The sequence below is a fragment of the Odontesthes bonariensis genome, chromosome 6 (assembly GCF_027942865.1).
Source record: "Odontesthes bonariensis isolate fOdoBon6 chromosome 6, fOdoBon6.hap1, whole genome shotgun sequence".
Taxonomy (NCBI): domain Eukaryota; kingdom Metazoa; phylum Chordata; class Actinopteri; order Atheriniformes; family Atherinopsidae; genus Odontesthes; species Odontesthes bonariensis.
The window spans coordinates 9,757,824-9,785,763 of NC_134511.1; the positions used below are offsets into that span (position 1 = coordinate 9,757,824).

General features: G+C 39.7%; 1 protein-coding gene across 1 annotated transcript; it reads right to left on the reverse strand.

Annotated features, from left to right (window-relative positions):
- Positions 1 to 2,465: 2,465 nt before the first annotated feature.
- mapk1 (mitogen-activated protein kinase 1) lies at positions 2,466 to 27,878 on the reverse strand. The gene is made up of 9 exons (XM_075467277.1): positions 27,469 to 27,878; positions 13,034 to 13,216; positions 11,852 to 12,041; positions 11,328 to 11,444; positions 10,962 to 11,076; positions 10,200 to 10,331; positions 8,557 to 8,666; positions 8,295 to 8,423; positions 2,466 to 6,790 (listed from the first exon to the last, which is right to left on the reverse strand). Exons 1-8 carry the CDS (start codon positions 27,612 to 27,614, stop codon positions 8,307 to 8,309), a joined length of 1,110 nt encoding a protein of 369 aa, XP_075323392.1. The 5' UTR covers positions 27,615 to 27,878; the 3' UTR covers positions 2,466 to 6,790; positions 8,295 to 8,306.
- Positions 27,879 to 27,940: the final 62 nt, after the last annotated feature.

Here is a 27,940-nt window from a genome sequence, read left to right on the forward strand (position 1 = left end):
GAGTTAACGATGAAGGCGATTAGTGTTAATCGTTGTTTTCACACATATTAATTCGCGTTTATTCTGCTGTCAGATGTTTCCTTTCAAGATCCATAATCAATTATTTTTCATTACTTAGTTTGGAACGATAAGAGCCGTAAACTGATAACATTTAGCATATAAAATGCTCTTTCCCTAAATATAAAGCAGGTTCATGGTAATAATATATCAATTCCGCTGACAAGATTTGGTTTAAATAAATTAATTCTGCACAGTTAAATTAAAAAAATAGCTATTGTTTCCTTTTATGGCTAGTGGCCTACAAAAGTGAATGACACTTTGAATTTATGAATCAAATCCTATTCAACTGCTGACTTGGCAAAGGAGGTACTGCAGTGGATTTTAATAAACTGTATAACAGCGCCCCCTTAAGGACACTGTGACAACGATACAAAGTGAGTGAAATTTAATTAATTATATTGTGAGCCGTCCCTATTGTTATTTATTTATTTGTCTGTTCTTTCAAGGACCCAATTGAAAAAAAATTCAAATAGCATTAGCATTTTTTATTTTATTTATTTAGTCATTTATTATTATTATTAGATAGTAGTAGTATTTTTATTAGAATTGGTATTATTATTGTTGTTGTTAATATACAATCATAGTAATTATTAATAATTTTTTTGAGCAACTTGACTAATTTGAATTTCCCCCATTGGGGGATGAATAAAGTATTTTTCTATTCTATTCTATGTTAGATCATTTTACGAAGAAAGACAAAAGCAAAGGCAGAAAGACAGAAAGAAAGAAAAATATGACACAAATCCTGGTATTAACATTATGTGGAGTTGATCATTTCAACTAATTTCTTGAATACTCTAAAGTTTGTCCCCAGACTACCGGGACAAGTCCAATTTCTGCAAATATTTTCACTTAAGGGGATTCTGCAGGTGAGTTATTCCCACTTTCGGGGATATATTTTGTCCTCAATCATTAGAGAAAGGACCATTGGAAAGATCATACAGGAATCCATTGATCTAAAATGTGTGTTGATTTAAAATGGAACTTAAAGGTGGATCAAACTGTAGGAGAGCCAGATGTATACAGTGATGCGCAAGTCTTGAGCCACGCATATTTCTTTACATTTTACATCCAAGGAGTAGTAATCCTTCCAGGTGGCCTTGATCAGTTGTTCTCCAGGCTTTCTCAAGGTCTGAAGTTTTTCATTGGACATTGGCTGCTTTCTTACTCATACTCAGCCAGTCCTGACTGGACATAACAGTCCAGTGCTGTAGCTACTATTAATGATTCATGAGGAGCCTATTGATCATTAATGCATGAGATCTTATATAGTGTTTACTTTCCTCCCATCTTAGTCTTTACTCAGCTACTAAAACTTTATGAAAACACATCTGAGGTGTTGCTCTCTTACCGCAGCCTATTTTCCTCATCCTGGATGTTTGGTACCCCTTAACAGTAATGGAACCCTCTTTTTTTTTTTTCACCCCAGTGTTTTCTTTGACTTAATGGCAGTTGTCAGAAGCTGCCCCTCTGAGTCTTTTTAAAGAAATATTGTTATTGTAGCACATACTCATGGATATTGCCTACCTTTGAGTTGTATGAAAACTGAGAATAGCATACACTTAAGAGCTTTACAATACTTACTCCCACTGTAAAAGGTTGGAGATGTTTTTGGTCCAGACATTTTTTTCAGGCCAGATGTTTTTTCTGAGTCAGACATTGCTGTGAAGATTGGCGCCACTCTGAAATCAGGTGAACACGAAAAAAGTGTTTTCTTTAGTCAGATAAATGTGATATGGGCATCTTCCTAAGGTCGCCTTAGCTTTTATTGATCAAGTGCTTTGCGTGGATATCTCTCCCATACGTACATTGTTGAAGCTGCTTTGGCAGAGGCCAAACAACTTAAAGGGATAGTTCACCTCTTTTGACATGAAGCTGCATGACATCCCATATTAGCAACATCATTTATGAACATGTTCTTACCCCCTGCTGCGTCCTGTGAGCCGAGTTCCAGCCGAGTTTTGGCGTTGATGAAGGTAGTCCGGCTAGTTGGCTGGGGCCACAAAAATAAAGCGTTTTGCTTCTCAAAACAGTAATACATTTACATCACAAAATCGTTGTGTAGGAAAAAGTCAGACCTCACAATCGCTTGGCGCCATTTTCTCTCTACCTTCATATCAATGCGTGCTGAGAAAATAGTGCCAAGCGATTGTGAGGTCTGACTTTTTCTGGATGAACGACTTTGTGATGCAAACGTATTACTCTTTTGAACGCATATTGTTTTTGAGAAGCAAAACACTTTATTTTTGTGGCTCCAGCCAACTAGCCGGACTACCTTCGTCAACGCCAAAACAAGGACAAGTAAGACAACAAGTAAGAAAATGCACATAAATAATATGTCAAAAGAGGCGAACTATCCCTTTAAGAGCACAAGAAGCTTAATCAAGACTCCACAGACATGCTAATGAAGGTACAGTGTTTTTAATGAACATCTACTGAAATGTCATGGCAGATTTGGAAAAAAGATCAACATGAAAAAAAAAAAAAAAAAAAAAAGAAATCTTTTTTTAAAAGTAGCAGTCAGTCTTGAATAACAGCGAACGCTTCGTTCAAGTCAAATCCTTCACATGACAGCAAAATAAATCTGACCAGTCGGTTGGCAAAAAAAAAAAAAAAAAAAAAAAAAAAAAAAAAAAAAAATTTCTATGGCAGGTCAAACAAACCTTTAAAATACAACCAAGGTTCTTTTTTTTTTTTTTTTTCCTCTTGAATAAATGTTAACTACACAATTAAAGGTTTATATTGATCAAAACATACAGAGTGAAGTAGTTCCACCGGAGACAACTCGAACAAGATTAGTGTCTGATAGAAACATAACATTCGTTTTACAATAAAAATATCACACAAAAACATCCAAAAAAAAAAAAAGCTCCAGGAAAAAAGGGTAACACAAAAAATATATAGAAAGGTTTGCTTTTCATCTTTTTTAATACAGTCACAAATCACACAGCTGTGGCAACAAATCTTTTTTTTTTTTTTTTTTTTTTTAAATGTACAGAAATGAAAGGATACCCACCCGTGATCCCACACTCCCCTAGACTTGATTGCGTTAATTTCTGAAGAGCGTATACTGCGATTACAACAGATTCCCGACTTAACAAAAGCTGCACATCAAATCTTGGATATCAAGACTATCAAAAAAGGCACAAACAGACAGGCTGCACAAAGAACTCAGCAGAAGCTTTTCTTCAATATATTTTTTATACAACTAATCCCAGTAAGGTTTCCAGTGCCCTCATTGTTCTCACTGAACCCCACAACCCCCCCACAAAAAAACAAAAAGACTATCTACAGGAAAGTCGAGTCCCGGTAGGCACCTCGGATTACAAGTCCCATCCCAACTACTCTTGAACCAAGTGCATTTACTAATCATGTGACAGACGTGTGTGTGTGTGCAGTTTTAAAATCTTTTCATTTTCATGGTAACACTATTTCAACAGTGATGAAAGAAAATGTAATTTTGCACAAATTATGTGTGGCGGTCAGCACCGTCGCCTCACAGCAGGAGGGACCCCGGTTCAGATCTGAGCCCCCCCCTGGCTGGGGCCTTTCTGTGTGGAGTTGGCATGTTCTCCATGTGTATGCGTGGGTTTCTCCCACCATCCAAAGACACGAATGTTAGGTTAACTGGCGACTCTAAAGTGACCCTAGGAGTGTGAGTGTGCATGGTTGTTCGTCTCTGTGTGGCCCTGCGATGGACTGACGACCCACCCAGGGTGTTTACCCGGCCTCTCAACCAGCGGCTGCTGGGATAGGCCCCAGCACCCTGTGACCCTGAACTGGAATAAGCGTGTACAGAAAATGGATGGATGTTTTCTTCAGTTAGTAATCGTTAGCCCTACTAAACCAACTGACAAATAGTACAGAATTACATCTTCTTTCACGAACAACACATTTGTTATTTAATGTCAGAATAAGCGCCAATAACTTTTTTTTTTTTGGTCGATCTGCAGTGGTTTAACTTCTGTCGTGGCTGCAGTGATGTAGACGCATACTTGTCGGTATGCCGTGACATAACAGTTGGGTGTGGTCAGAGGTGCAAAAAGGCTGACTGACCGATTATGGCTTGAGTGTGTTTCAGCAGAGCTTCAGCGTCCTCTCTTAAGGTACGTGTCCGCAAGCTCTGTCGCTTCCAACGCTTTCTCATTCAGCTGGGCGGTGCCACATTGTGCTTCAAAAGACGATGCGTCAAGCCGGCCGCTCCTCATTTGCAGAAGGTAGAGGCCGTTTTATGCAAATGAGGAGCGGCCACGGTGGACTCCTCACAGCTGAAAGTCCTGTCAAAAACTTTTACTGCAACTGCTGTCCCTCTGAAATGAATACAGAATCAGCAGCTGCATTTTTTTGTTTTGTTTTAAATGAATGTTTAACAAATTTTGTTGAAACGTTTTAGTGAAACTAAAAAGGTTCCCAAATGAGCTGCCATTTTTCTCCTGTTTGAAGAAATGGAGCGGACAGCCCATGAGTAAAAATCCAAAAAACTCAGAGAAAGCTGCGTCGGACACGTACGTTTAACCCCTTCTACTTCCACTCAGTTTAACACTGAGTCAGAGCAAAAGACAAATACAAAGCAAAACTGAGTCTTTGGCTCCGTACAGTGATTCAATTAACCAGAGCAACTCCAAAATGTCTGAATGACTCAAATAAATCAAAGAGTTTATATTCTTCTGGAAAAGACAACCTGTGAATATTGCCCATTTCATATTAAAATGTCTGGATTTTATGCTGCCAACAGGGTCATATCAGCTGAGATGCTCAAGTGTTGTAAATAACACCATTTTCTTTCACTTTAATTATAAAGTTTATAATCTGAAAATGCAGTAAAGCTGCAGCCAGACCGAAAGGCAAACCGAACACATTTGAGGCTCACTTTGAACAAACTAAAAAGGAAAGCCGTCTGACACGTCCGTGCAGCTCACGTGAAATGAGACTAAAGGCCGTTGAAGCCTTTGGGCTTCTAACTTGTTTCCCCCCCCCCCAAAAAAAAAAAAAAAAAAAAAAAAAAAGTAAGCAAATTCATGTGTCATTTTGAAATTTCTTTGAAATAAAAGCTTTAATTTTAACAGTCTTCAATCACATCAGCAGTTACTGATGAGAAGTGGGAGACAGTCCGAGATTCTGCTGAAATCCTGCATATCTTCTCACTTTTACTGCAGCTGTCTGCTGGTACAAATGTTGCTGAATCCTTTCAGCAAGAAAAATGTGCAATTTAGCCAAAAAAAGTTTAGGAGAAACAATAGAAATTTTTAAAAAGATCTGTAAGATTACGTAAAACTTTATCATGCGTGGATCATGTTTCTCAGATTCCGGAACATGTTTCGTGTCTTCTTTAAGAAAGATTACATGATGTCTAAGCAAAGAGTTGGGAGTTTGGCAATGTGGAGATTGAAATCTATCGAATTAGGAGGGGGGAGAAAAACTAATGAGACAGAGAGGATGTTAAAGCGGAAAAAGAAAAGAGGACAAAAAGCACCATGTGTTTTAAAAGAGTGATATACCACCAAAGGTTGAACAGAAAGAGCCGGCGGATCTGCCCGGCTTGTGTGGCACTTAACATTGTCGTCTTTGTATACAGAGCTTATAACAGTCATGCAAAGGGCACAGTTTTATTCTAACAAGGCGAAAGAGAGATCAACCGACACCGAAAGAGACGACAACGGAAATCGTGAAACAGAAAGGGAGGCACAACAACATTTTCTCCACAATAAATGACTTTTGTGCGAAAACTGAATTCTTGTCCTGACTGAGTCAATTTTCCCCCCTGAATATGAAAAAAGATCATCCTGTACATTAGAACGGGTGTGAAATCAGCTTTTTCTTCATTTTTCCCACGGCTAAGGCAGAATGAAACCCTCCAATACGCATCTCTACACTTTCTCATAGAAGCCGATGAGAAATGAAAAAGGGGGGCATTTTTAAAAAACGTTTATTAAAAAGGAAAAAAAAGTTTAGAAATTCACCAGATTCACCTTCTATTATCACTCTTAACAATAAAATATCTTAAGACTCTTCAGGCGTTATATATATTTATCTTTAAAGATATATACTTGCATTCGGGCCTTCTGTGTGAGCATCATTGTGTTGTAAATACAGGGCTTGATAATAAAATATAGATCCTCATCAACAGCAAGCGATGGCTTGGGCTCATTCTGTGGTTTCGTTGCATAAATCGGGTGTTTTAATTTGGACTTTTTCTAAAGAGAAACTACACGCAGAGATCACTGCTTCCCTTGTAACATTGTGACAAAAGGTTAGAAAATTCAAAGACCTTTTTTTTTGTTTGTTTTTTTTCCTTTCAATGACGTCATCGTTTGTGCAAAGCAGCTGAACCCAGCAGCACAACAGCGAGTGTTAGCGCTGCCGTTCACCTGGACATTGAAAGGTCTTAAATCATAAGAGCCAAATGCCTTTGAGACACACACAAAAATTTGTTTATCTTGGCTTCAAACACAAAATCACCCCCCAAACAATAAGCTGTGATGCGACTCCCCCTCCCTCCCCTTTACCTCACCCTCCCCTCCGAGAGAGAGAAAGCAGGAGAAACGGAGAATGACTGATTGATTGATTCTTGACGCCGTTCCTGAGCAAAGTGGACTTGATGAAAGAGATCCAAAGAATCCAGGTGATGTGGACGACAGGAGAGGCGAATACAAAACAAAACAAAAATCCCAGCAACGGTGTGGAGGCGGGGAGGAGCAGTGGCGACGCAGAAGCCTGTCCACAGAGTCATCTGGAGGGAGAAGGAACCGAGTTTAACCTTCACATCAACGGCACACAGATCAACTCATATCACCTCCAAACCAGAGCGGCGCCGAAACAAGCTTAAGACACATTAGTCACAGAATCAAAAATGCATCAAAACAAATTGTGGCGCACTTCATGTTTCTCTAATCTGGGAGACGGCTCACTCTGGTGTTTGTCATGACAGTCGTGTAACAGCGAGAAGCGCTGCAGAGGAAACACAGTAATTACATACAGCCGTCATACGCACAAAGCAAACGGCAGGCTACGAAATTTAGAGCTCAGCTGACGGTTATTAACACAACAAGCTGCCTGTCGGGGAGCAGCTGGTGGTTAGCAGAGATCCGAGGGGCGGGGAAACAAAATCTCCCGATTCTCGCTCTTCTCTTTTGTAAAATTTGTTTCCACGACGGCGTGATCTTTGTGCAAAGTTGTTACAAATTCTGTATGGCATCTACATGACCTCGTAGTAAATTGCACTTATTGGATGCAACTGTAAACTGAACGTAATATTTCCATAATAAACAGACAGGAGAAAAAAAAAAAGCTTTGCTCTAAACTGACAGGAAGCGTTTTCAGGCATTAAAATAAACATGTACAGTTGAGTTTTACAAGTAGGACATAACATTATCCACCCAAATACAGTATGATGATGGTTTGATGAATTTCCAGTGAAGTAAGACTAATAGTCCCATTCAACATCCCTCAGCTGTTATCAGAGGTAATGCAAAGGGTCTCATCATCAACAGTTCCTCTACCCCCCTCTAATCTTTCCAAATAAGAATGTGCAATGTCCTACTGTGGTGTCATTTTTCCAGGAGTGATAAAATCATCATCTTATAGATCTTTTACACATTTATATCATCATCTTTGACCCTTTGAGCCTTTACAGGCCGCTTCGTGTTTCACTGGCTATTCTAAAGTTGCACGTGTTTATCATTCCGTTTGTGAAATTATTTTTCCTCTCTGATGAATGAACTTGTGTTCATCTTTGAGTCCCTTTGTGTTGGCCCTTTTGATAGATTTTTCCAGGGTTATCCAGGTTATCAGTCCTGCTCTCAGAGGCTCATCGACAACACGAGGAAAAATCTAAAACATAAAACACTTTCAGTTCCGCTTTTGGTGCACAACGGTTGTAATGAAGCACGATTCCACTCCGAGGATGTATTCTCAAAGTATCGGTGCAGATGGATTGTTTTTAAGGTGGGTTTGGCCTTGTGATGTACCACCGTTGGTTTTTAGTGGCGCTCTGCAGAGATGAGGCAAGACATTGAGCATATTGGAGGAGCAGAGATGGAACCATCTCCCTAATCTTTTTCACATTGAAAGGCTTAGAATTTCCAGGCTTCAGTTCAGTTTACAGCAGAACTGATATGTCCCTCTTAACACAGTGCATCCAGATTTGACTTAACAGCCTCTGTAGGTTTATTTTCATCGGTTTGGGGTAAAAAAAAAAAAACTAAAAAAACAGGGCTGCTGTTACGAGGACGTACCTGTGTGAGATGTTAGGACCTAAAGCTGGGCTGGAAACGTGCAGTTTCTTGAAAGATGAGCTCCTTCAATGTCTCTTTGGGTAGGTCATCCAGCTCCATATCAAATTTGAAGGGGGCCTCAGCAACAGGCTATATGGAGCAGCAGAGAGGACAAGCTGACATGAATAAGATGTGCAGACGTGTGGCGGACGCTTCTACAGAGCAGCTCAATTTAAAACACACGGAACAATTCATTCGTACACAGAGCTGAAAACTGTCTCACCTCATCTGTTGGGTCGTAATATTGTTCCAGGTAGGGGTGTGCCAGGGCCTCCTCCACCTCAATCCTCTTGTGAGGGTTAAATGTCAACATCTTGTCCAGCAGGTCCAAAGCTGCAGCACAAACACGAGAACTTTAACCAGGGGAAAGGGTGAGTCTGTGTAACCGCTTCTAACAGCAACAGTGAGCCGGCCTGAACACTAGAGGACATCACAGCATCCTAAACGGCCGATTCATGGGAACCGCAGGCTCGTTTGAAGAACTGCTGCGTGTTTTAAACTTCAATACATTATTGTTTTGCACTGTTCAGTTGTCATTTAAAGAAGTGAGAGGTTAATCTGATGAGTTACATTCCCTGCCCTCTCCACTTTTATTCACAGTTCAAAGTGTCTTCTGACTGTAACAACCACATGAACCTCAGTTGATGCATTTGTTAAATCAGTCTGATAAGAAATACCCTCCTGAAGCCTGTCAGGCTGCGCTGAATTTTTGCTGTTTCAGCACAGCGATACAAATATAAAACACACATTAGGGCAGCATCATTTCACCAGCTTTTATCAGCTGCTCTGGTAACGAGCTGCACAACAAATAAGCAGCTCTGGCTGCAGTTCGGTCTCATTTTCTTTTTTTGTTTAGCTTTCATAGATTTTGTGTTTCCATAAATTCTTTGTTGAAAAATGATGCTGATGAAAGATCAGACCCATCTTTGTTTAGTGCAGAATTTTGGGGTTTGCTGATCAGCTGTTGGTTTACATGCGTGGGTCACCAGCAACAGGCAAAACGTCAAATTTAGTCGTACATTTCTGTCAGTTTTGACTGCTTTTTGGTCGTCAAAGCACCAAATCAATTCTGTGCCGAAAAAAAAAAAGGGAAATTAAATCAATAAATTACCATGTTTGATTGAACAAAATAGCTCCTGATGTTGTTTGCATCAGTATGATCATGTTTCCTGTACAAACAGAAATCTAAGGAGCCCAGTTTGCTCCCTGCTCAGCTCACCTGTCCTGAGAAGGTACCGAACACTATTCCACATCGACTCAATTTCTGTTCTTTCCTGCTTCACTGGACACAAAATGAGTACATGGTCCAGGAGAATTGAAAAAACTATATTCAAAATTGCTTTTAAGAAAAGAAGAAACTCTAGTTTACAATTAAAAAATGTTTTTTTTGACAATGTTAAGATAAGATGTAAATACCATTGTACCATTGAGTTAGTCTGCAGTGCAGTTTCAGCTTTATATATACACAAAGTCTGACTGCTTTTCTGTTTTTGTCAACACCGAGAACACGGCCATCTTGTAAGAATCATCTGTCAAAACTGTTTATATGTTTCTGTTCAGCGGGCGCATCACATGGTGGCTGTTTGACCCGTATGGTGTGAGCAGAGAAGCTGCAGGATCTGGCTGCAGAATGTCTGATTACAGTGGGAGTGAACACACTGTATATTCAATACTTAAAATTGGCCCAGCCGTTGTCTGGCATCCAAAGCCAACTAAACCCTAGTAACATAGTTACTCATAAAGAATTGCACATAAACAACTGCTGCAGCCCTAAAAAGTGTCGCCTACAGAAATGTTCCCTGATGGCAACCGTCCCTCATCTACAAAACAGGCCCTCAAAAATAAGGCTCTTAAATGGTGTCTGACCTTTGGGATCGGCATTGGGGAAGAGGCGGTTCCACGGCACTTTGCAGCGCAAAGGCAGCGACAAAAGGTAGTTCCTGGCCTTGATGTTGATGATGCAGTTGAGATCCTCCTGAGAGGGAGAGCCCAGGATCCCTGAGGGACAAGCGGAAAAACATAAATGCGCCTATATGACACGGGAGCTTCGTGGAACAGACACCATTAGAAGTTTTCAGTTACATAACAATGTTTTTCAGACAAAAAGAAAAGTCGGAGTGCACAACACATTGGCAGATGGGAGAAGCAATATGTGGTCTAGCACAGAGACACAAAAAGAACGACTCGATAAGAGCAGCAGTATCCAAGCACAAGCGCCTGGAAGCTGTTCCTACTGACAGAGAGGGGGACATTCTAGCTCAACTATAAAGTTTTCAGACCGTTTATAAAGACACAACTGACAGTCTGATAGTGATGTAACAGACCGATATGTCTAAACTTAAACATGGACTGCCTGCGGCCATAATAGCACATGAATGATATGTGAATGTATACATATTTTTATATTATATATATATATATATATATATATATATATATAAATATAAATAATAAAAGATACGTGAAAAGGAAAATATCTGAAGAGATGTGGAGTAGTGACATTCCAAATTTTGCTTTGGAGGGATTGTTAATGACAGGATTTGTCATTTTAAAGAACTAAAGTGGGTTAATTTCTGTTAAAACTCCGACACCGATCCTTAAAACTCGGGATGTAAAGACTATCGTTACCCAAAATGTGGTTAAGCTGATCCAAGTAGTGCTTCCCAGGGAAGATTGGCCTGTTGGACAGCATCTCAGCCAGGATGCAACCCACCGACCAGATGTCTATGGACTTGGTGTAACCCTGAAAGTGAAGCACGAGAACCAAGTCGTGACCATAAACACAGGGGTCATGAAACACTGTGTGTGTTATGTTTAGAGTGACTGAGATCACGGAGGATAAAGGCTTCAATTTTGGCATTACAACTTGTTCTAAACTACATCAAATCTATCTACAGGAGTCTACACATCTCAACTTAAAAAGTGGCAAAAAAACGTTAAAAATATAAATATCTCTGACTTGGACAATGCTTCCCAGCAGATGGGGACACTCACCTTGGAGTTGAGCATAATTTCTGGAGCTCTGTACCAACGTGTGGCCACGTACTCTGTGAGGAAACCGGTGTGATCATGGTCGGGATCGGCCACACGGGCCAAACCAAAATCACAGATCTGTAGAAGGAGAATGAAGGACATGAAAAGAAATGGATGCAGCATTGGACGACACAAAATAAGATGATCAAGCAAAGGTTTGATGGTTTTAAAGATACGAACCCTGGCAAAAAAATGGCATGAAATCAGCTGAAATTTTATTTAATAGTAACAAAAATATATAATATAATTACAACATGTCATATTAGTGTTTTATTTGTTTTGTAACATAAGAAAAGCTCTTCCCCTGCACTATTTGAACTACAACTGCACACAAAGCATTTGACCTAAAAATCAATCAATTAGGGCTTGGAGGCCTTTCCAGACCAAAAAGAACAACATAAACCAGTTTTAAAAATAAATAGAAAACAGACCTTAAAAATCAGCCCAGACTTTTCATACATTGTTAACTTTCAGGTGTTTACTACCTTGAGATCACAGGTGGTGTTGAGCAGAAGGTTGGAGGGCTTCAGGTCGCGGTGCAGGACGTTGGCTGAGTGGATGTACTTGAGCCCTCGTAGGATCTGGTAGAGGAAGTAGCAGATGTGGTCGTTGCTCAGGTGCTGGGTCTTCAGGAGTTTGTACAGGTCAGTTTCCATCAGATCCTGGACAATATAACTGCAGCGATCAAGGTTAAAGACTTTTCTACCAAGTACGAAGAACTGTCTTCCTCTAATGAGTCATATTTGCTTTCCTCGTTTCTTATCTCGCTCGACAGTCAAGTCTGATGCTGACGAAAATAAACACCACGGCTTGCTCATAAGCTTAACGGGAGTCAAATCAATGTCATTTTACTAATACTATGTACATATATTTTATTATTATTATATTTTTTGTTTTATTGCATCAAACACACCAGGCCAAATTCCTTGTGATGTGAAAATTACTTGGCAATAAAATCTTTTCTGATTCTGATGTTTGATTTGATCTTTTCCTTATAAAATGCATTAAGTACAACAAATTCATCTAATAAAAATCAATGATTTTTTTCTCTCCACACATTCAGGTAGTCCTGGAACATCAAGATTTAATTTCGAATTGAAGAAATGCCACTTTTCTTTTAAAGCAGAGTCGATTCTTTCAGCATCAGATGAGCGACAGTGAAAAGGCTGACGCTGACCAGCTGGGTCTTTTTTCTGAAAACCATGTTAACACCTCGCTGGAACTTCCATCTACGACAAGTGTTGAAAGCAAGCTGATTGTATCTGGAAGAGACATTTTTTAATCTCAATGACATCGAGTTTGGTTGTGGGCTTGTGTTCATTTCTTTCAGCTACAGAGTAAAACTACACACACACACGGTTACTGTGGACTCCATTAATTTGCTACTGCTGGGATACAGTGAAGAGCATCCCGGCCAAATAAATAGTGACAGGTGACCATTATATGTAAGAAAATACTAATAAACACCCCTAATAAAAGGCAGATACTGACTAAGAGACAGCAGTCTCACTCTTAGCTGAAGAAATCCATCAAATAAAAATATTGTCATGACTTCAAATGCATGAAAAACACCATTATTGCCATTAGGGCCCAGTCTGAAGGCTGTAAATCTAACTACAGCCACATAAAACGCTTTACAACCAACAGATCAGACCACGTTAGGATACACATCCTTCATTTGGTCGATGGATGGCGTGCGGATGATGTCGTTGATTCCAATGATGTTCTCGTGCTTGAAGCGCAGGAGGATTTTGATCTCTCTCAGGGTGCGTTGGCAGTAAGTCTGGTGCTCAAAGGGGCTGATCTTTTTAATGGCCACACGAATCTTGTTGTCCCGGTCATATGCAGAGCTGGATCATTTAGAAGACAAAAAGAAATATATGAATAAACACATAAGACATCAATTAGACTCCAAGTTGAAGAGGCAAAGGAAAGATTAACATCTTAGAAAAATCTTGAGTTTAAAGCCCAAAAACCTCCTGCAGGCTTTAGATGTTTCCCTGCTTCAACACACCTGATTCAGATGAAAATGGATTTTTTCAAAAGATTGTTAAGTTCTGCACAAGCCTGCTAATGATGCATTGATCTGAATCAGGTGTGCTGAAACAGGGAAACATCTAAAACCTGCAGGACAGCGGCCCTCGAGGACCGGATGTGGACATCCCTGACGTTGAGCATCATGATGCAAAAAGGGACGTATTCTATGACTTATTCTATATGCAAAACTGGCACAATCATGCACGCTACAGTGCCACCAACACAAGCTGGAACAAGGCCCCCCAAGCCATTGCTTGTGAGATATGCCCATGCCAATGAGAGACAGCATGCATCGCTGCAGTGACTGATAATCAACACGTGACCAGTCACTGCTCAGAGGGCAAAGGGCAGCACTGCAGCTGAGGGGATGGGGACCAAAGGAAAACATTTTGATTTCAGCACATGCAAGAAGGAAAAGAAAAGAAAATGAGAAAATGCTCAAGCTTCCCTTAAAGGTTAGTGTGTTATCCAAGTAAAAAAGTGAAAGTATCTCAGTGTTTTCCAAAGCAAAAAGAACAAAGTATGAGAGCAGTTGCCTTTTCTTATCGTCTGACATCAGCAAAAGAGTTCCATAATGTTTGTTGGCCAAAACTAGTAGAGATACGGGTTTGCACCAACATGTAGTTTATTATCCTGTGAGAAATCTGTGGATTTTTGCTTACTTTCATTTTCTGTTCTAACAACAGAGGTTTTTGGCCTCTAATTTTTCCCCACCTCACATGGAAAGAAAAGTGTTTTTAAATTGTAGGCACTTTCAGTCAAGCTGAAAGTGCCTCATTGCACAACTTCATGAGTCAAAACTATCTGTGAAAACACTAATGAGAAGAGTTTCTGTTTCACACGTGTGAAATGAGCCAACTCGGAGCAGAGTTATTGTTCAGTTCCACTCCAACATCTTGGTCTTGCCAGCGCTCAGACACCTCCACATTATCCCAGGTACAAACATGCCCAGTGTTGAATGTCTGCCTCCTTCCAATGATTTTATGAATGTTTCACAGTCTTAATGCTCACTCAACCAGAGAGATTCTGAATTCCCACACTAGGGTCTACACATAAACCCATCGTATCAACATGACCAAGAAAAATAAACAGACTTTTGGGGGGTTAGCTCCAAGGGCTGTAATTTTAAATCATGATCCTTCATTATTTCTTAGGAGCATTTTATTTTAGGACTCCTGCGTATCAAACACTTTCACGTACTCATCACACTCACAAAACAGACCACCTGTTTTCTCTGCTCAACAACGACGATCTGATGCAGAAGACCCAGACATCTTCACCGCGCTGCAACCGACACTTTAACTTTAACCAAGACCGACTGACCCACCAGCACCGCCAACAAATGCAAATTTCTGCTGCCAGCTCATGTGATCCAAAGCTGTTGGAAAGTGCTGCCATTCGGAGCCTTCGCAAAACCAAAATTGCACAATACTGCTGTACTTTGGGATGACAAACTCGGGAAACATTTATGGTTTCCCAAGGTCCCAGAGCTTCATCATTTACATCCAGTCGAGTGGGATTTTATTTCTGCACATTACAAACAAACACAAATGTCTGAAAAACCACCCACACAGCGGGACAAAATAAGAAATGAGTTGCTATAGCGATGGGGGTGTAGGGACTGAAATGTAAACACTCGTGTGCCAGCCTTCTGCGAGGGAAATGTGAGTGACCTTCCTTTCTGCTTGTGTGAGAGGAATGTGTGTGTGAGAGCGTAGGAGGAAAGTAAATCGTTTTCTATGTAACTGTTTCACTCCAGAAGATCCCCTCGTGCACAGGCAGCAGGGAGCTACAACACTTATTCATCAAAACCGAGATCTGGTTCGAGCCAGAGCCAGTTTCACACGGATGTACTGTGTCTCCCAATCAGACAGCCTCTACGGCCTTTTTGACACGGTTAAATAAACATGTCGTCACATATACAATCTTCCTAAAACTACTGCCGATTTATTTCGGCATAATCTAAAGAGCTTAATTATGTGCCCAACTTTCCCCCAGTTGCAATATCTCTGTCATTTTAAATAAAGAGTCATGGATTAACCGTTCCTATGATGCAAAATCTTTTAATCAAGCACAATTATTTATTTTAAATGAAAGTCCAAGGCAGACGGGAGGTGGTTCTACCTTAGGTTCTGGGTTTTTCCTCACCATTTTCTGACATTTTCTAACCCCATGCTAGAAAAACCATTGAATATGTCATTAGGTGGTTGTTATAAAACTGTTCATTAGGAAAGTTGTTCCGTTTATTCAGAACATTTCAGGAATTCCTGGGGGGAAAAAAAAGACGTTTTCTCTATTTATAACATTTTTCTGAGAAATATCATTAGATTGTACATAAACTAAACCAGTAACTTACTGGGAAAGTGGAGCCTCACCAGTAACGATTAAATAAATATTGCAGAATACATGGGTGGCTTCATCTAGCGCACAGAGTGGTGAGGACAGCACATTTCCCGCTACATTTGACCATGTTTACTGAGGCAAGCCCTACACTCTGTTGTCGTTTTGTTCGGCCATATAGCAGAAGGAACTTTTTAAGGAAGTACAAAGTACACAACTGAGTATGTGGTTTCAACATAGTTGCCTTGGTGAAATGAGTTTTGATTTGCTGGAGTCTCTACAGTGTTGGCGGTGTTGCTGCAGGCATGCAATGTTCAGCAAAGATTCAAACTCGATGATGTACGAAAAAGTAACTTTTAAACGGTTGAAATAAGCAAACAGTCAGTGTCCTCAAAGCCTGGACAGCTGGATATATTTAGAAAATTATTAAAATTAATCTTTAAATGCATAATTTATAAAGAGTCACAGATTTTCTTGCAAATTGTTGCTCTCCTTATTTAAGGAGGACGGCCTCACAATGATTTTATTTGACCTTTATTTATCCAGGAAGGTCCCATTGAGGTGTGAAACCTCTTCTCCCAGGGAGTCCTGGCCAAGACGGCATATGCACATGCATAAGACATAAAGACAAACAAACATTAGACAAAGGCTAGTAAGCCAGACAGGCAAGCACTAAAAAAAAAAAAAAAAGGGAAAAAGTGAAAAGAAAAGCAAACACACAACAGATAGGAATACAGGGGACCACAAAAGACACAGAATGACATAAAAAACAAACAGTAAAACTGATTAACCTAAAAACAGTGACACTCCTCTATGATAACAAGAGCAGTGCTGGAATTTATTGTATGAAACTGTGCATTTTTTAAACAACTCTTCCCTTTTGAGATGCCTTCCCCGTTTCCTCTGCTTCTGTAAATTTGTCTGAGCATGTACGTACCAAAGGGGGAGGGGGTCTCCATGGAGATGGGAATACAAGGCTTTTCTCTGCAGCAGCTGAGTTATGCAACAAGACTGTAACCATGACGATGTTCAAGAGGTAGGGTTAGAAAAAGAAGGGGGGAAAGCTCAGTGTGCCGCGTACCAAGAGAGAGCAGATAAGAACCTCCAGGCGCAAAGTGGACAGACAACGCAGAGTCAAAGGCCTTAAAGGCACCGCGAGCCAAAAATATCAGGCTGCACGGACGGGCTTCAAATAACGCTCACTGGCAAATGTGCATCAAATAGGGGTTCAGTTTGTGGTACTATTTGCTATAAATCATACAACCGATGGATGACCCAGTATGTTTTATGATCCGATAATGACCAAACTGGTGCTGAACATTTAGCACAATCTTTCAAGAGATCTAACAGGGACTCCTTTTTTATCCCTTTTCACACTAGTAATTGTTCAAGTCATTATAAAACAGTCACTAAAATAGGTAAATTTCTTCCCATTTGGCTACCAGTTGTCTAAATATGACTGTGCTGCTTTTACCATAAAGTCATGTCAACCTAGACCCACTGATCTCAACATAGGTATCGATTTAATCCTTCAATATGTATTCCACAGTTGGTTTGTATGATCCTGTATTCCATGATTCTTCATACTGAAATCCTCATTAGATCCTGTTGCAGGGACACAGCCATTAAAGGGATATATATTTGTTTCTTCTTCTTTTTTTTTTTTTTTTTTAAGTGGCCGTGTGTATAGTAGACCTGCAGCAGACAGAATATCCTCAGTGTGGAGAATCAGAAACCAACTAAAACAACTCAAAACTGGAGTTTTATGCCACATCACTTCCTTTGCCTTAACACTTTCTCAACCATTGATCAGGCCAGGTTGCAACACTGTGTTGTAACAGACTGCGTTATGCAGACACATCCCATGGAACTGTCTTATGTAAAAAAAAAAAAAAAAAAAAAAAGTAAATCCACAACAAAGTTTGTTTAAAAAAAAAAAAAAAATGCAGTTGTCACATCCACCTTCTGAGTACCTTTTACCTTATCTTGCCAGTCATGAAATCATCCGATTCTCCAAACCGAGAGCGCCCTGATCGCTGCAAGACACTGACTACCCGACTAAGTAGTTTACACAACCTAACTTAAATAAGAATAAAAATAAAAATCATGATAAACTTGGTCTGGTATGGACAAGAAATATGGTACATTCTGCCAACCTCTGCACAAAGCATGCTCTGACAACCTATGGCTCCCCACAAGAAACTCAAATGGACAAAAATAAATAGCACGTTGCTGCTTCTTCTTTTTTTAAATGCAAAAAAAATGTTGCGTATAAGGCTCGTCACTGTCAATTAAAGACTGCATCTCCAGATTTATATAACTGTGCATAAATGGCCTGAACAGAACTTTTTCTATGCAACATACTGAAGAGAATTGCATGTTCTTTCAAATGATCACAATCTATTGTGGCAGAAACGGTTGGCCACTGATAAGGAACTCAGAGACTTTCCTCTCCTTGCGCTGTGCACACAGCTTGCATTGAGCCTCGATATTCTTCATCTAGCTCTTCATTGGTGTGTGTAGTATTCTGTCACAGGTCAGGGTCCAGCTTTCCATTAGTGTCTGCTGGAATGAGGCGAGGTGAACAACCACACCCCTGTAATAAACACGAGCTCTGCTGGCATTATAAAGAATCAATGCGTGTTTATCGTATAAATCATTAACGTTCAGGATAACCCAGCACAGGTACATTTATAAACAGCAAATGACAGATATTCAAAGAGTAATTTCATCTTTTTTCTGCAACAAAGCTGATCCAGGCTTGCCCCTTCATGTCCTGGTGGAAGCCCTGTCTTAATATTTAAATGCATAAAACAAAAAATCTTGTTTTTACTTCCAGTTTTTTTTTTTTCACCCTTTCTCTCATTATTTGATGATTAAATCCATGTGTTAATTAAATGTGGGGAAATAGTGCAAAGATATGTTTTTCCAAGCTAGTTTGATTCAACAAAAAGTTCAAAAACCCACTTTATAACTAAACTAAAGCATAAACTATATTTCAAGAAGCTAAAGCCAGCAAAGCTCTGCCATTTGTCCCGGTCAAAATTGTTTATCGGTTATCAAAATGAAGGGTAACTCCTTTTCTGGAATAGCTGGCATTAGTGATACGGGATAAAATATCTGCACAACACTCAGACATTTGACAAGTCAAAGCTAAACGTGAAAAGAGAAAAAGACATTTTTTAAGAATTAAAAAAAAAAAAAAAAGTACATTTTCCATGCAGGCTCGATGCTTAAAGCCATTTCTTCAGATAGCGAGTGGATCATTGTGATATTGACTTGGATCTTCATGATGTCTGGTTGCATGACGTAAAAGTTCCACAGAAATAGTTAAATTACCTCAACACCCAAAGTAAACTTGGCAGTACTACTGAGTGACATAATAAGTGCCTCATTAAAAGTGGAATCACACCCTGCAGGACAAATAAACCGAGAGATCTTTATAATGAAGCCGTGTAGCAGTGTAACCCGCGCAGGTATACACAATGTAAATCCTGTGGCATGTATCTAAAGTACAACAGGTCTCCTACAAAAAGTAACATATACATATATATATATATATATATATATATATATATACACACTGTATGTTTTTGTTTTTTTTCATTTCTCTGCCTATAAGCCTGCCACAGCACCCATATGCAACCACTGTATGCAACTTCCAGCTCCCAGGTGCAGACTAAACTCTTGAATTTCGATATCTCTGTTTGCTCTCATCACCAAGGTCGTAGATTCCACCACCGGCTGTCTTTGACAGTACACCAGACTCAGATGGTGTCATGTTTCAGAGATCTAAATTGTGCCTATTAAAAGAAGCACTTTTTTTTTTTGCTTCTCTTATTGATACAAGAGCCAAAAAGTCAAGGTTAAAACTGAAATACTGTGCAAATGAAAGCAATCTTTCTTTGTAAACTCATTAAGATTATTACCCGCAAATCCAATTTGAGTTCTTTATGTTAGGAACTCCCACACAACGACTTTGTCTAATCCAGATTCCAAGGGAGAAAGAAGATGGCTTTACTATACAGGTGAAACAATTAAAAACTAATTAGTCAATAAGTAAGTATGCAGAAAATTCAGCAATCATTTAAGTAATCAGAAATCAGTTATTTACTGGCTCCTTCACCACCTCTTTGTCATGGCTGAGGTGCCCTTGAGCAAGGCACCATACCCCCACGCCCCCCGGGGCATGTGAATGTCAACAGGTGCCAACCTGGATAGGTTAAAAGCAGAGGACCAATTTTGTGTGTATGACTGTTTGCATGACAAATAAAACTCATCTAATCTTCTCTAAAGCACAGGGTGCACAACTATCTTTTCTCCAAAATTATGTGCCTTGTTAGGAGGTACATCATGATATGAAACATTCTCATCATATACTGACTTCAGCAAGACTTCAGATAATATTTTTTCAAAAAGAGGAGCAGCCACGACAGCGAGCGCATGTGCTGCTTTTAAAGCGACTTCAACCTCTGCAAGCGTACTTTGACATCAAAATGAGACCATGAGATAAGATCAAAGATGTCAAACCACTTCTGGAAAGTTGACTCTGCATAACGCCCCCCCTTCTTCGTTTTTTTTTTTTTTTTCTTCCCTCGACAAAATACAACCGTCATATCATCAGCAAGCCATTTTGAGCTTAATTTTGAAACAGCTTCGTTAATGTGGTAAAATATACGTGGTTGCAACAACCCAGAGTGCAACACCAGCGTCACACAAAGCGTCCGTCAGGCCCTGATGATAAGCAGAGACATCAATGCAATAAAGCGGCAGCGTGCGTGACTGTTTTACTTGTTTAACCAGAGGCTGTCACGCTCGTCTTGGCAGACGCAGCACACAAATGACACAAATTGCATCTCCTTCTGAATTGCACAACAGGATTTCAGAGTGTCAAGGCTCTCCCTCCCTCCCTCCCTGGCTGTGGATTGGTGGTACTGATGTCAAAGGCAGGAGGGTTGCCATGGAGATAGGCGCCACGGTGGCATTTATAGAGGATGGCTAAGATGGCAGAATGAAGCAGAGCATCAGCACACGGCTGAAAACCAGGCAGGTCATGAGCTTAAGATAATCAGAGAGGGTCTGAACCACCAGGAAGAGGGCATGGATGACTTATCTAGTTTGGGGTTAAAGGTTATATGTTGAAGTCACAAACAAATACCTCACAAATGGTAAATGGTATAATATCTGTTATCGTATTTATATCTATAGATTTAAACTAAAATGTAAAAATGTTCACATTAGTAGGACTGTAGTATTACTAAAATAATTATTGCATATTATAATACAGGGAAATGGTGTTCAATTACATGAATCTCAACATACAAAAAACAAAAGGTCAGTTCAAAATAAAAATACATAATTAATAGGCTACATAAAATTATAACAGTTGGCACAAGAGGGCCAGGAAATATAGGACACAACACACAAATAAACAATACTGTAGTACTTTGTCTCATTTCTTTTTAATCCTCACTAGGAAATCCAACTTTCAACGATATTTAGTCATTTTGTTCATAGCTAAAGTTTCCCAGATTCCCAATTTGTCATCAAATGCGCCACCCCACAACATCACAAATAAAAACAAACACTTTTTTACATTAGAGACTAAAAAGTAAAACAAAAGTTAAGTCCAGGGTTAGTGGAATCGATATGTGGTGGATGGAAGACAGGTGGATGGAGTATTTATCTGCCAGACATTACTTTAGCCTTCCTATCCACAGTACAATGTTTCAACAACTTAGGCCAGTGCAACACAGGACTCAGGACAAGTTTGTACCATAAAAAGATGGAGTATCAGTCATGTATTGTCAAACTGCAGATGAGGGAAAATGTAAGTATTTGAAAATTAAAAAAGCCTCCCAAATCAGTTTGGTGTGCGGTAATCTGAGCTCAGTTTGCCGTGTGTGGTAGTCTGAGCTTGCAGGGTGTTTACTGTATGTTCTCCGATACAGTAATAGCACATGTGAAAAATTATAGGGTGTAATTTGAATCCACTTTAAGTTTGCATGGTAGTTTGAAGTTGTAGGACACATCTGAAGACACTCATAGTGGAAGAGAGGGCAGAATGGAGTTGTTGCTCACATCACACTCTGTAACCAGATGCAATAAAAGGAGCTGAAAAATCATGGTCAAAAAGGCAAGTGTCCAGTGTTTGACCAAAAGTGCACTAAAGACATTTACAGACCTCAGGGAATTGTGTCAATTAGCTATTAGCTATGCTGAACAACAAATGTTACACCCTCTTAGATGCTACAAATAGAATATTATAATCTGCTGCTTTTACTTCTTTTCCTCCCAACACAAGGTATCATACCCATCTTTGACTAACTGGCATCTGTGACAACTCACTAACCTGCTAATGTCAGCATCACAACAGAAAAACATCTCTTAAATACACAGAAAAAAAAAAAATCCACTAGCGTTGACAAATGTCTGCGTTACTGCAAGTTCAATAAAAGTTTCTAAACGAGTGCTAATCCGTCTCGAACCAACAATGAGGAAACGTGGAGCCTAAATTCTGGCCATCCAGCCTGAATCTTGAGATAGACATTCAATGCTAAGTAAGTAGCACGTGGCTAATTGGCATGTAGATACAGGCACAATATCAAAGCAAATTCACAATCACTGTAGTTTTGTTTATATGTGATTAATAATATACACACAGCACTTGTTTTCCGTGCATGAATAAAACAACCAACATAACCACCATTAAAGGATAAGAGTGGACAACAGAGCAGAGGCATGTTCCAGTGAAACGACAGTGAAAGGCACTAGTTCAAAACTATGCTGCATTCATTTTCATTATGGCACCAAATGCTGTGTTCAGTGTCATTTGGGAACAATTATTATTTGGCTTTATATACTTATGGGTTACTTTTGGCTGGGGACCCCTGACCTAAAAGATCAAACTAGATAAAAAGTAGCTCACAGGGAAATGCTACAATTTTAGCATCTCAGTATATTTGTTTAACTTGGCGACGGCGTTATTCTCAATTAGCTTTAATTCTAATTCAATTAATTAATTTTTTATATAATAAAATGAGAAAACAATAAAAAATAAATGATAATAGAACTCATTTCATTATGATGCACATGTTGCCCATCGATAAATCAGCTGAAGTGAAAAAATGTTACCTTTTCATCCCTTAATTAAGTACGCATCATAGGGCATTGTTGAAAATAGAACATTAGTAAATAATGTTACAATATAAATCAAATATGTGATATGCATCGGTGGATTCCGGTTCCAGAAAAAGATGACATCTATAACAAACAGATTGTCCAGTCCTTGTAGTGCAGTACAGATATAAAAGAGATTTCCAGATGTGAGACCGCAAGAGCTGCACTAACTGTTATGTCACTCCTTTTACTTCACCAACAGGAGAAAAATGACTAAGAAATGAAAATAAAACTAGTTTTCAAGACAGAAGCAATCCCTTCCAATTGAGTACGAACAAAATAAGGAAACTGACCAGCCACCAGTCCTCTTTTTCTTTTAGATGTGAAACTTTTCATACACACGAGCCACTTCAGCAGCATTCCCCCATGATCCGACTGTTCATGTGGGCGGGTTGAAAAGGTAGAGCGCTGCCCAGCAGCTTGTGAAGATCATCACAGAGGGTGGTGAAGTGTCCTGTGATGCTAAGAGGCTCTGTGCACCGCCAATCTGTGGAGCGTCAGCTGCTGGAAAGCCTTGACATGAGCATCCTTACCGTTAGCAAGAGGCTATTAGGAAACAAAAATAGGCCACTCTGAATATGAGAATCATTTGAAATGGGCAAATCTTACAGTCGAACAAACTTTGCAGCACTGCATCAGGTTTCGACTCCACTAAAAGAGAAACGCAAGACTTTCTGAGAGCGATTACACCCCGAAGCAACGCTTGTCGAATAGCGGCTAAATAAAGAGCAGAGAAGGATTTTGGCTGCATGAAGGCTCTCTGTAAGGAGGGGTTAGCATCGACTCCTGGTAATAAAGCAAACTATTGTAGAAGGCTGCAAACGAAAGATAAATTTCTGATAATTGCCTTTTTAAAATGTGACTGCTGTTAAATCACCTTTAGAAAGACTGAAAGTTGTAAGAAAAACTGTTTTAGAATTTGTCAGAGTTGTACATAAAGCTCCAAACTGTGTGAATCATGTACAACTACAGTGTTTACAGGAAACAAGTGTGCACATCAGCCACATCTTCTCAGTAATAACAACCATTATCTTGAGCTTTTAGCCACAAAGTTGGCACTTTTTAAATCAGAATTCTTTGTGACATCAAGTAAAGAACTTCACAAAGAACTGTCGTCATGGCAGCCATACACAGCATTTCAGATTATAACTTCGGTGGGAATTTGTTATAGTTTTATCTTTTCATCCTGCTGCAAAGCAAATTTAACTAATAAAAACAGATGGAAATCTTTGATATTAGGAGCTTAGGTTCTGTATTAATATAGAAATTCCATAAAATGATTTTAATAAATCTAAATATATTTGTAGACATTTTCTCTTTGTGCCTACAATGACAAATGCCGCCCAGCATTTTGCATCAAACTCGTCTGCTAAAACACTCTCGATTCTTCTGCTCGACTATGTTGACATGTGGTTAATGTGTCGTTTATGGTATCCAGTGTGCCAGATTAATCCATTTTCGGTTCAGGGGATCCTTAAGTCCAGCCTGCACATAAGTGAAAGTTGATATGGTCTTTCAACGTGAAGATAGATGCACCAACTTGCTTGTCATATGCAAAGTATCACCAGACAATGAAAAATGAGCAACAACTTAGCAATAAGAAAGAATTTACCAGTTTGTTATAGTGGGTGTTTAAATAGGGCACTTTTGGTCCGGAAAAGAAAATTTGTCACTGGCTTTAGCTGTTGAAAAGCCTATATCTGTCAACCCAAAGTGGTTTCTACACTGAGTCGATAATTTGCTGTGCCTGAGTCCACTGAACTTACCTGCTTTTACCTTAGAGCAGAGGTCTTCAACAGGGGGTCCGCGGAGGTACTGCAGGGGGGGGGGGTCGCGAAATCTTTGGTGGATTAGACGATTTAAAAAAAATAATAATATTTTTTTTTTTTCTTCAAACAGTTTTTTCTCACAAATTGTGTGCAAACGTGTGCCATCCACAGATGGTTTGAGGATTCATTGTCCCATCTACATGCATGTTTAAAGTTAAAATCTGTGGATTATTTGAATAGCTCAGTGTTGCATGCAAGATGTTTGTTTATAAATGGTAGTGGCACGGCCACCCTGTACCTTGCACATGTTTAAAATAAAAACATGAATATATTAACCTGTGTATTATTTGAATAGCTTAGTATTGAATGTACAATAACAGAGTAGCTATGTTTATACACGGCACTAGGCCCCGTTAAATATAAAACACAATTGTATGCCATATAAATAGTAGGGGGGTCCCTGGCCTAAAAAACATTGAAGACCCCTGCCTTAGAGAAATGTCTAAATATTTCAGATCTAAAGCAGGGGGTGTCTGTGAAACACAGCCTGCACAACTTTGCAGGCTGCTGCAAATCAAAGACATGACCAACTGACTCAAAACCACAGGTTTCAAAAAGATCACAGCAAGACAAGTACAATGAGGCCGAGGCAGACGCATCAACCCTTCAAATGCAACCTCAGAGCAACACCAAGGCATACCAAAACTACAGAAACAACTGCAAAGGCGGTCCAAGAGCCGGGCTCGCACATGAAGGATCACTCCAAAAGTGATCTGCATCTACAGCCTGCTTTTAGCCATCTTAGGATTTTTGGCATCATTTCCAGATGAAACAAATACTACCGCATACGATTAGTCTCCATGCGATGCTGTACTTTTTTTCCCCTTCAGGAAATGAGATCTTAATCGTCACACTTTCCGTGGAGGATAATCAAGACTTACATTTAAGAGCATATTCGTGAAAGTTAAGGCCGTGACGCTTTCCTCACACGTGCCCAGACACATCCCAAAAATCAAAACATTCCAGAGCTGTAAGAAACTGGTCACAACATGCTCAACATCGAAAATGCCCTGCAATTTGGCCCATTAAACCATCAATGCCAATGGTAATGCTGTAGAATACCCAACACTTACCAAAGTGTAAGGGGCACCAAATCTTTATATAAACTGTCAGAGGGAGCATATGATATCAACCTTATTTGAGGGTTAAATGCAGTCAGATTACAGGAAGCAGCATATGAAATAACCACATGAAGAAAGTACTGGGTAGCAATGAGGAGAACTGATGGCTTGTCTGGGTGAGGAGAGTTGAAAGCTGACAGGAACTGAAAGTTCATTAAAGGAAAGTTTAAAGAGAAAAAAAAGGAAACATCACAGTTCAGCCCACACAGTTTAACAGAAGATCTCCAAGCTGAAGTTCCAATCTACAGCAGAACCACCACCAGACACCTGGAATTCTCTCAATTTAGTGAAACTAAATAAAAAAAAAAAAAATCTTTTTCAAAAAAAAAAAAAGAAAAAAGAAGCCACGCACATTTTCTATGAAGCAACATTTCAAGCGATCACTTTGCAGCTACTTTTGTAACTGGATGGAAAATGTATTTAAAGTGTAGTCTCATCCACCCGTTTGGACATATTTCAAATGTTCACTTTTTGCCATCGTTTTCATGAATTTTATGACTTGAAGAAATTCTCAAAGGATGCACAGGGGAATGACTTTCTTGATTTGATTAAAAATCATCTGGTCTATAAAATATGAAAAGAACCACACCGCTGCCGGTTGACACGAGGACAAATTATGTAACAATGCAGTGTGCACAATATAAGGTCAACTGCATTACCCCAGGCTAAAGAAACTGAAAATACAAACAGGACTTAATGCATTGTGCAGTGCATCAACCACTTCATATTTTAGTAAGAAGCTAGAAGCACACTTCAAATATGGGTGATGTGGAAATTCACTGAATTGAACTGAAATATGACAGCCATCTGGTAAAAACCACAATAAAATCTGTGTTTAAGAGCTGATTGAAAATCGAGTTATGGTAAGCTTTCCCCTTTTACTACACCTCTGAAATCACATTATTGGGTAGAAACTAATCTCTCCTAAAAAATTCCTTCACATGCCACATAAAACCAGCCATGAGAATCACCAGCAGCTGAAATAAATGTACGAGAAAGACCCTTTGAAATACTCCCACAGTACATTTCCAGGCACATTATGCAACACAAACCAAATCTAAACAGTGTAAAGCTGAGCACATGGAAATCTCAGGGGGAAAAACTATTTCTTTTGTGAGTTTGGCAGATAAAGATGCTTGGTTATTGGATTATTACTATTAAGTAGAGTCAAAGGTTGCGCAAATCGGTCCATACAGAGAATGCTATGGAAATGTGTGCCATTTTGGTCAGTTTCACGGTTTTAAAGCATGTGTCCAAGTGGAGGAATCAATAAAAACCAAACATTTCCGTACAAAACCTGTTCAATTGTGACATGCTAAACGTAGCTACACAGAGCAGACTTCCAAGTTACGGATATTAGCCTCTGGACGGTGATATACGTTTCACACTTAACGGACGTCGTCTTCCTACGACTTGGCACTGTTGCTTGCTAGCTAAAACATGACATTTAGTTGTTTATAGCGGAAAAGATGCCGGGTAGCCCACACTGTGCTGGGCAAAAAAGAAAAAAAAATGAGAGAGAAAGAAACAGAAACGGCGTCAGTAAAAAAATAAGTAAAGAAAAAAAAGAAAATAATAGACTTCATGGACACTTACCACACCATACCGTAGGCGCCTTCCCCGATGTAAGAGAGGTTGCTGTACCGAGGCCCGACGTCGAAGGCCTGCCCGCGGACCAGCTCCGTTCCCGATCCGGGGCTGGGGCCGGAGCCAGCAGGGGCAGACACCGCAGCTGTCGCCATTATGAGGACTTGCTTTTACAAGGCTATCAAATAAAAGAAGAGCAAAATCAAACCCGACAAATGTATGTGTGTGTGTTATAATCCGTCGCCGCTGTGACTGGAGCAGATTCAGCAGTGTGGCAGAGGCCTTTCACTACGTGTGGGGTTGCTTTTCTTTCTGGTAACTTGCTCGTTGTGAACGACCACACCGCTGCTGAGCTGTCGCAGGGAGGTAGGCAGGAGCGAGCAGCCAAAGAGAGTGTGCTACTGCAGGAAATAACTGAGGTGGTCATGTGATCCAGTGTTTTCCTTTTTTTTCTTCCTGTCTTTGCCCCCCCCCTCCTTTT

What these genes read in the sequence shown, in the direction of transcription:
- mapk1 (XM_075467277.1), bottom strand. Translation starts at nt 27,614, where the DNA reads ATGGCGACAGCTGCGGTGTCTGCCCCTGCTGGCTCCGGCCCCAGCCCC. An exon ending in GGCGCCTACGGTATGGTGTG is followed by an intron (nt 13,217 to 27,468) that starts GTAAGTGTCCAT and finishes TAAATGATCCAG; the next exon opens with CTCTGCATATGACCGGGACA. An exon ending in ACACCACCTGTGATCTCAAG is followed by an intron (nt 11,445 to 11,851) that starts GTAGTAAACACC and finishes CTCCTTCTACAG; the next exon opens with ATCTGTGATTTTGGTTTGGC.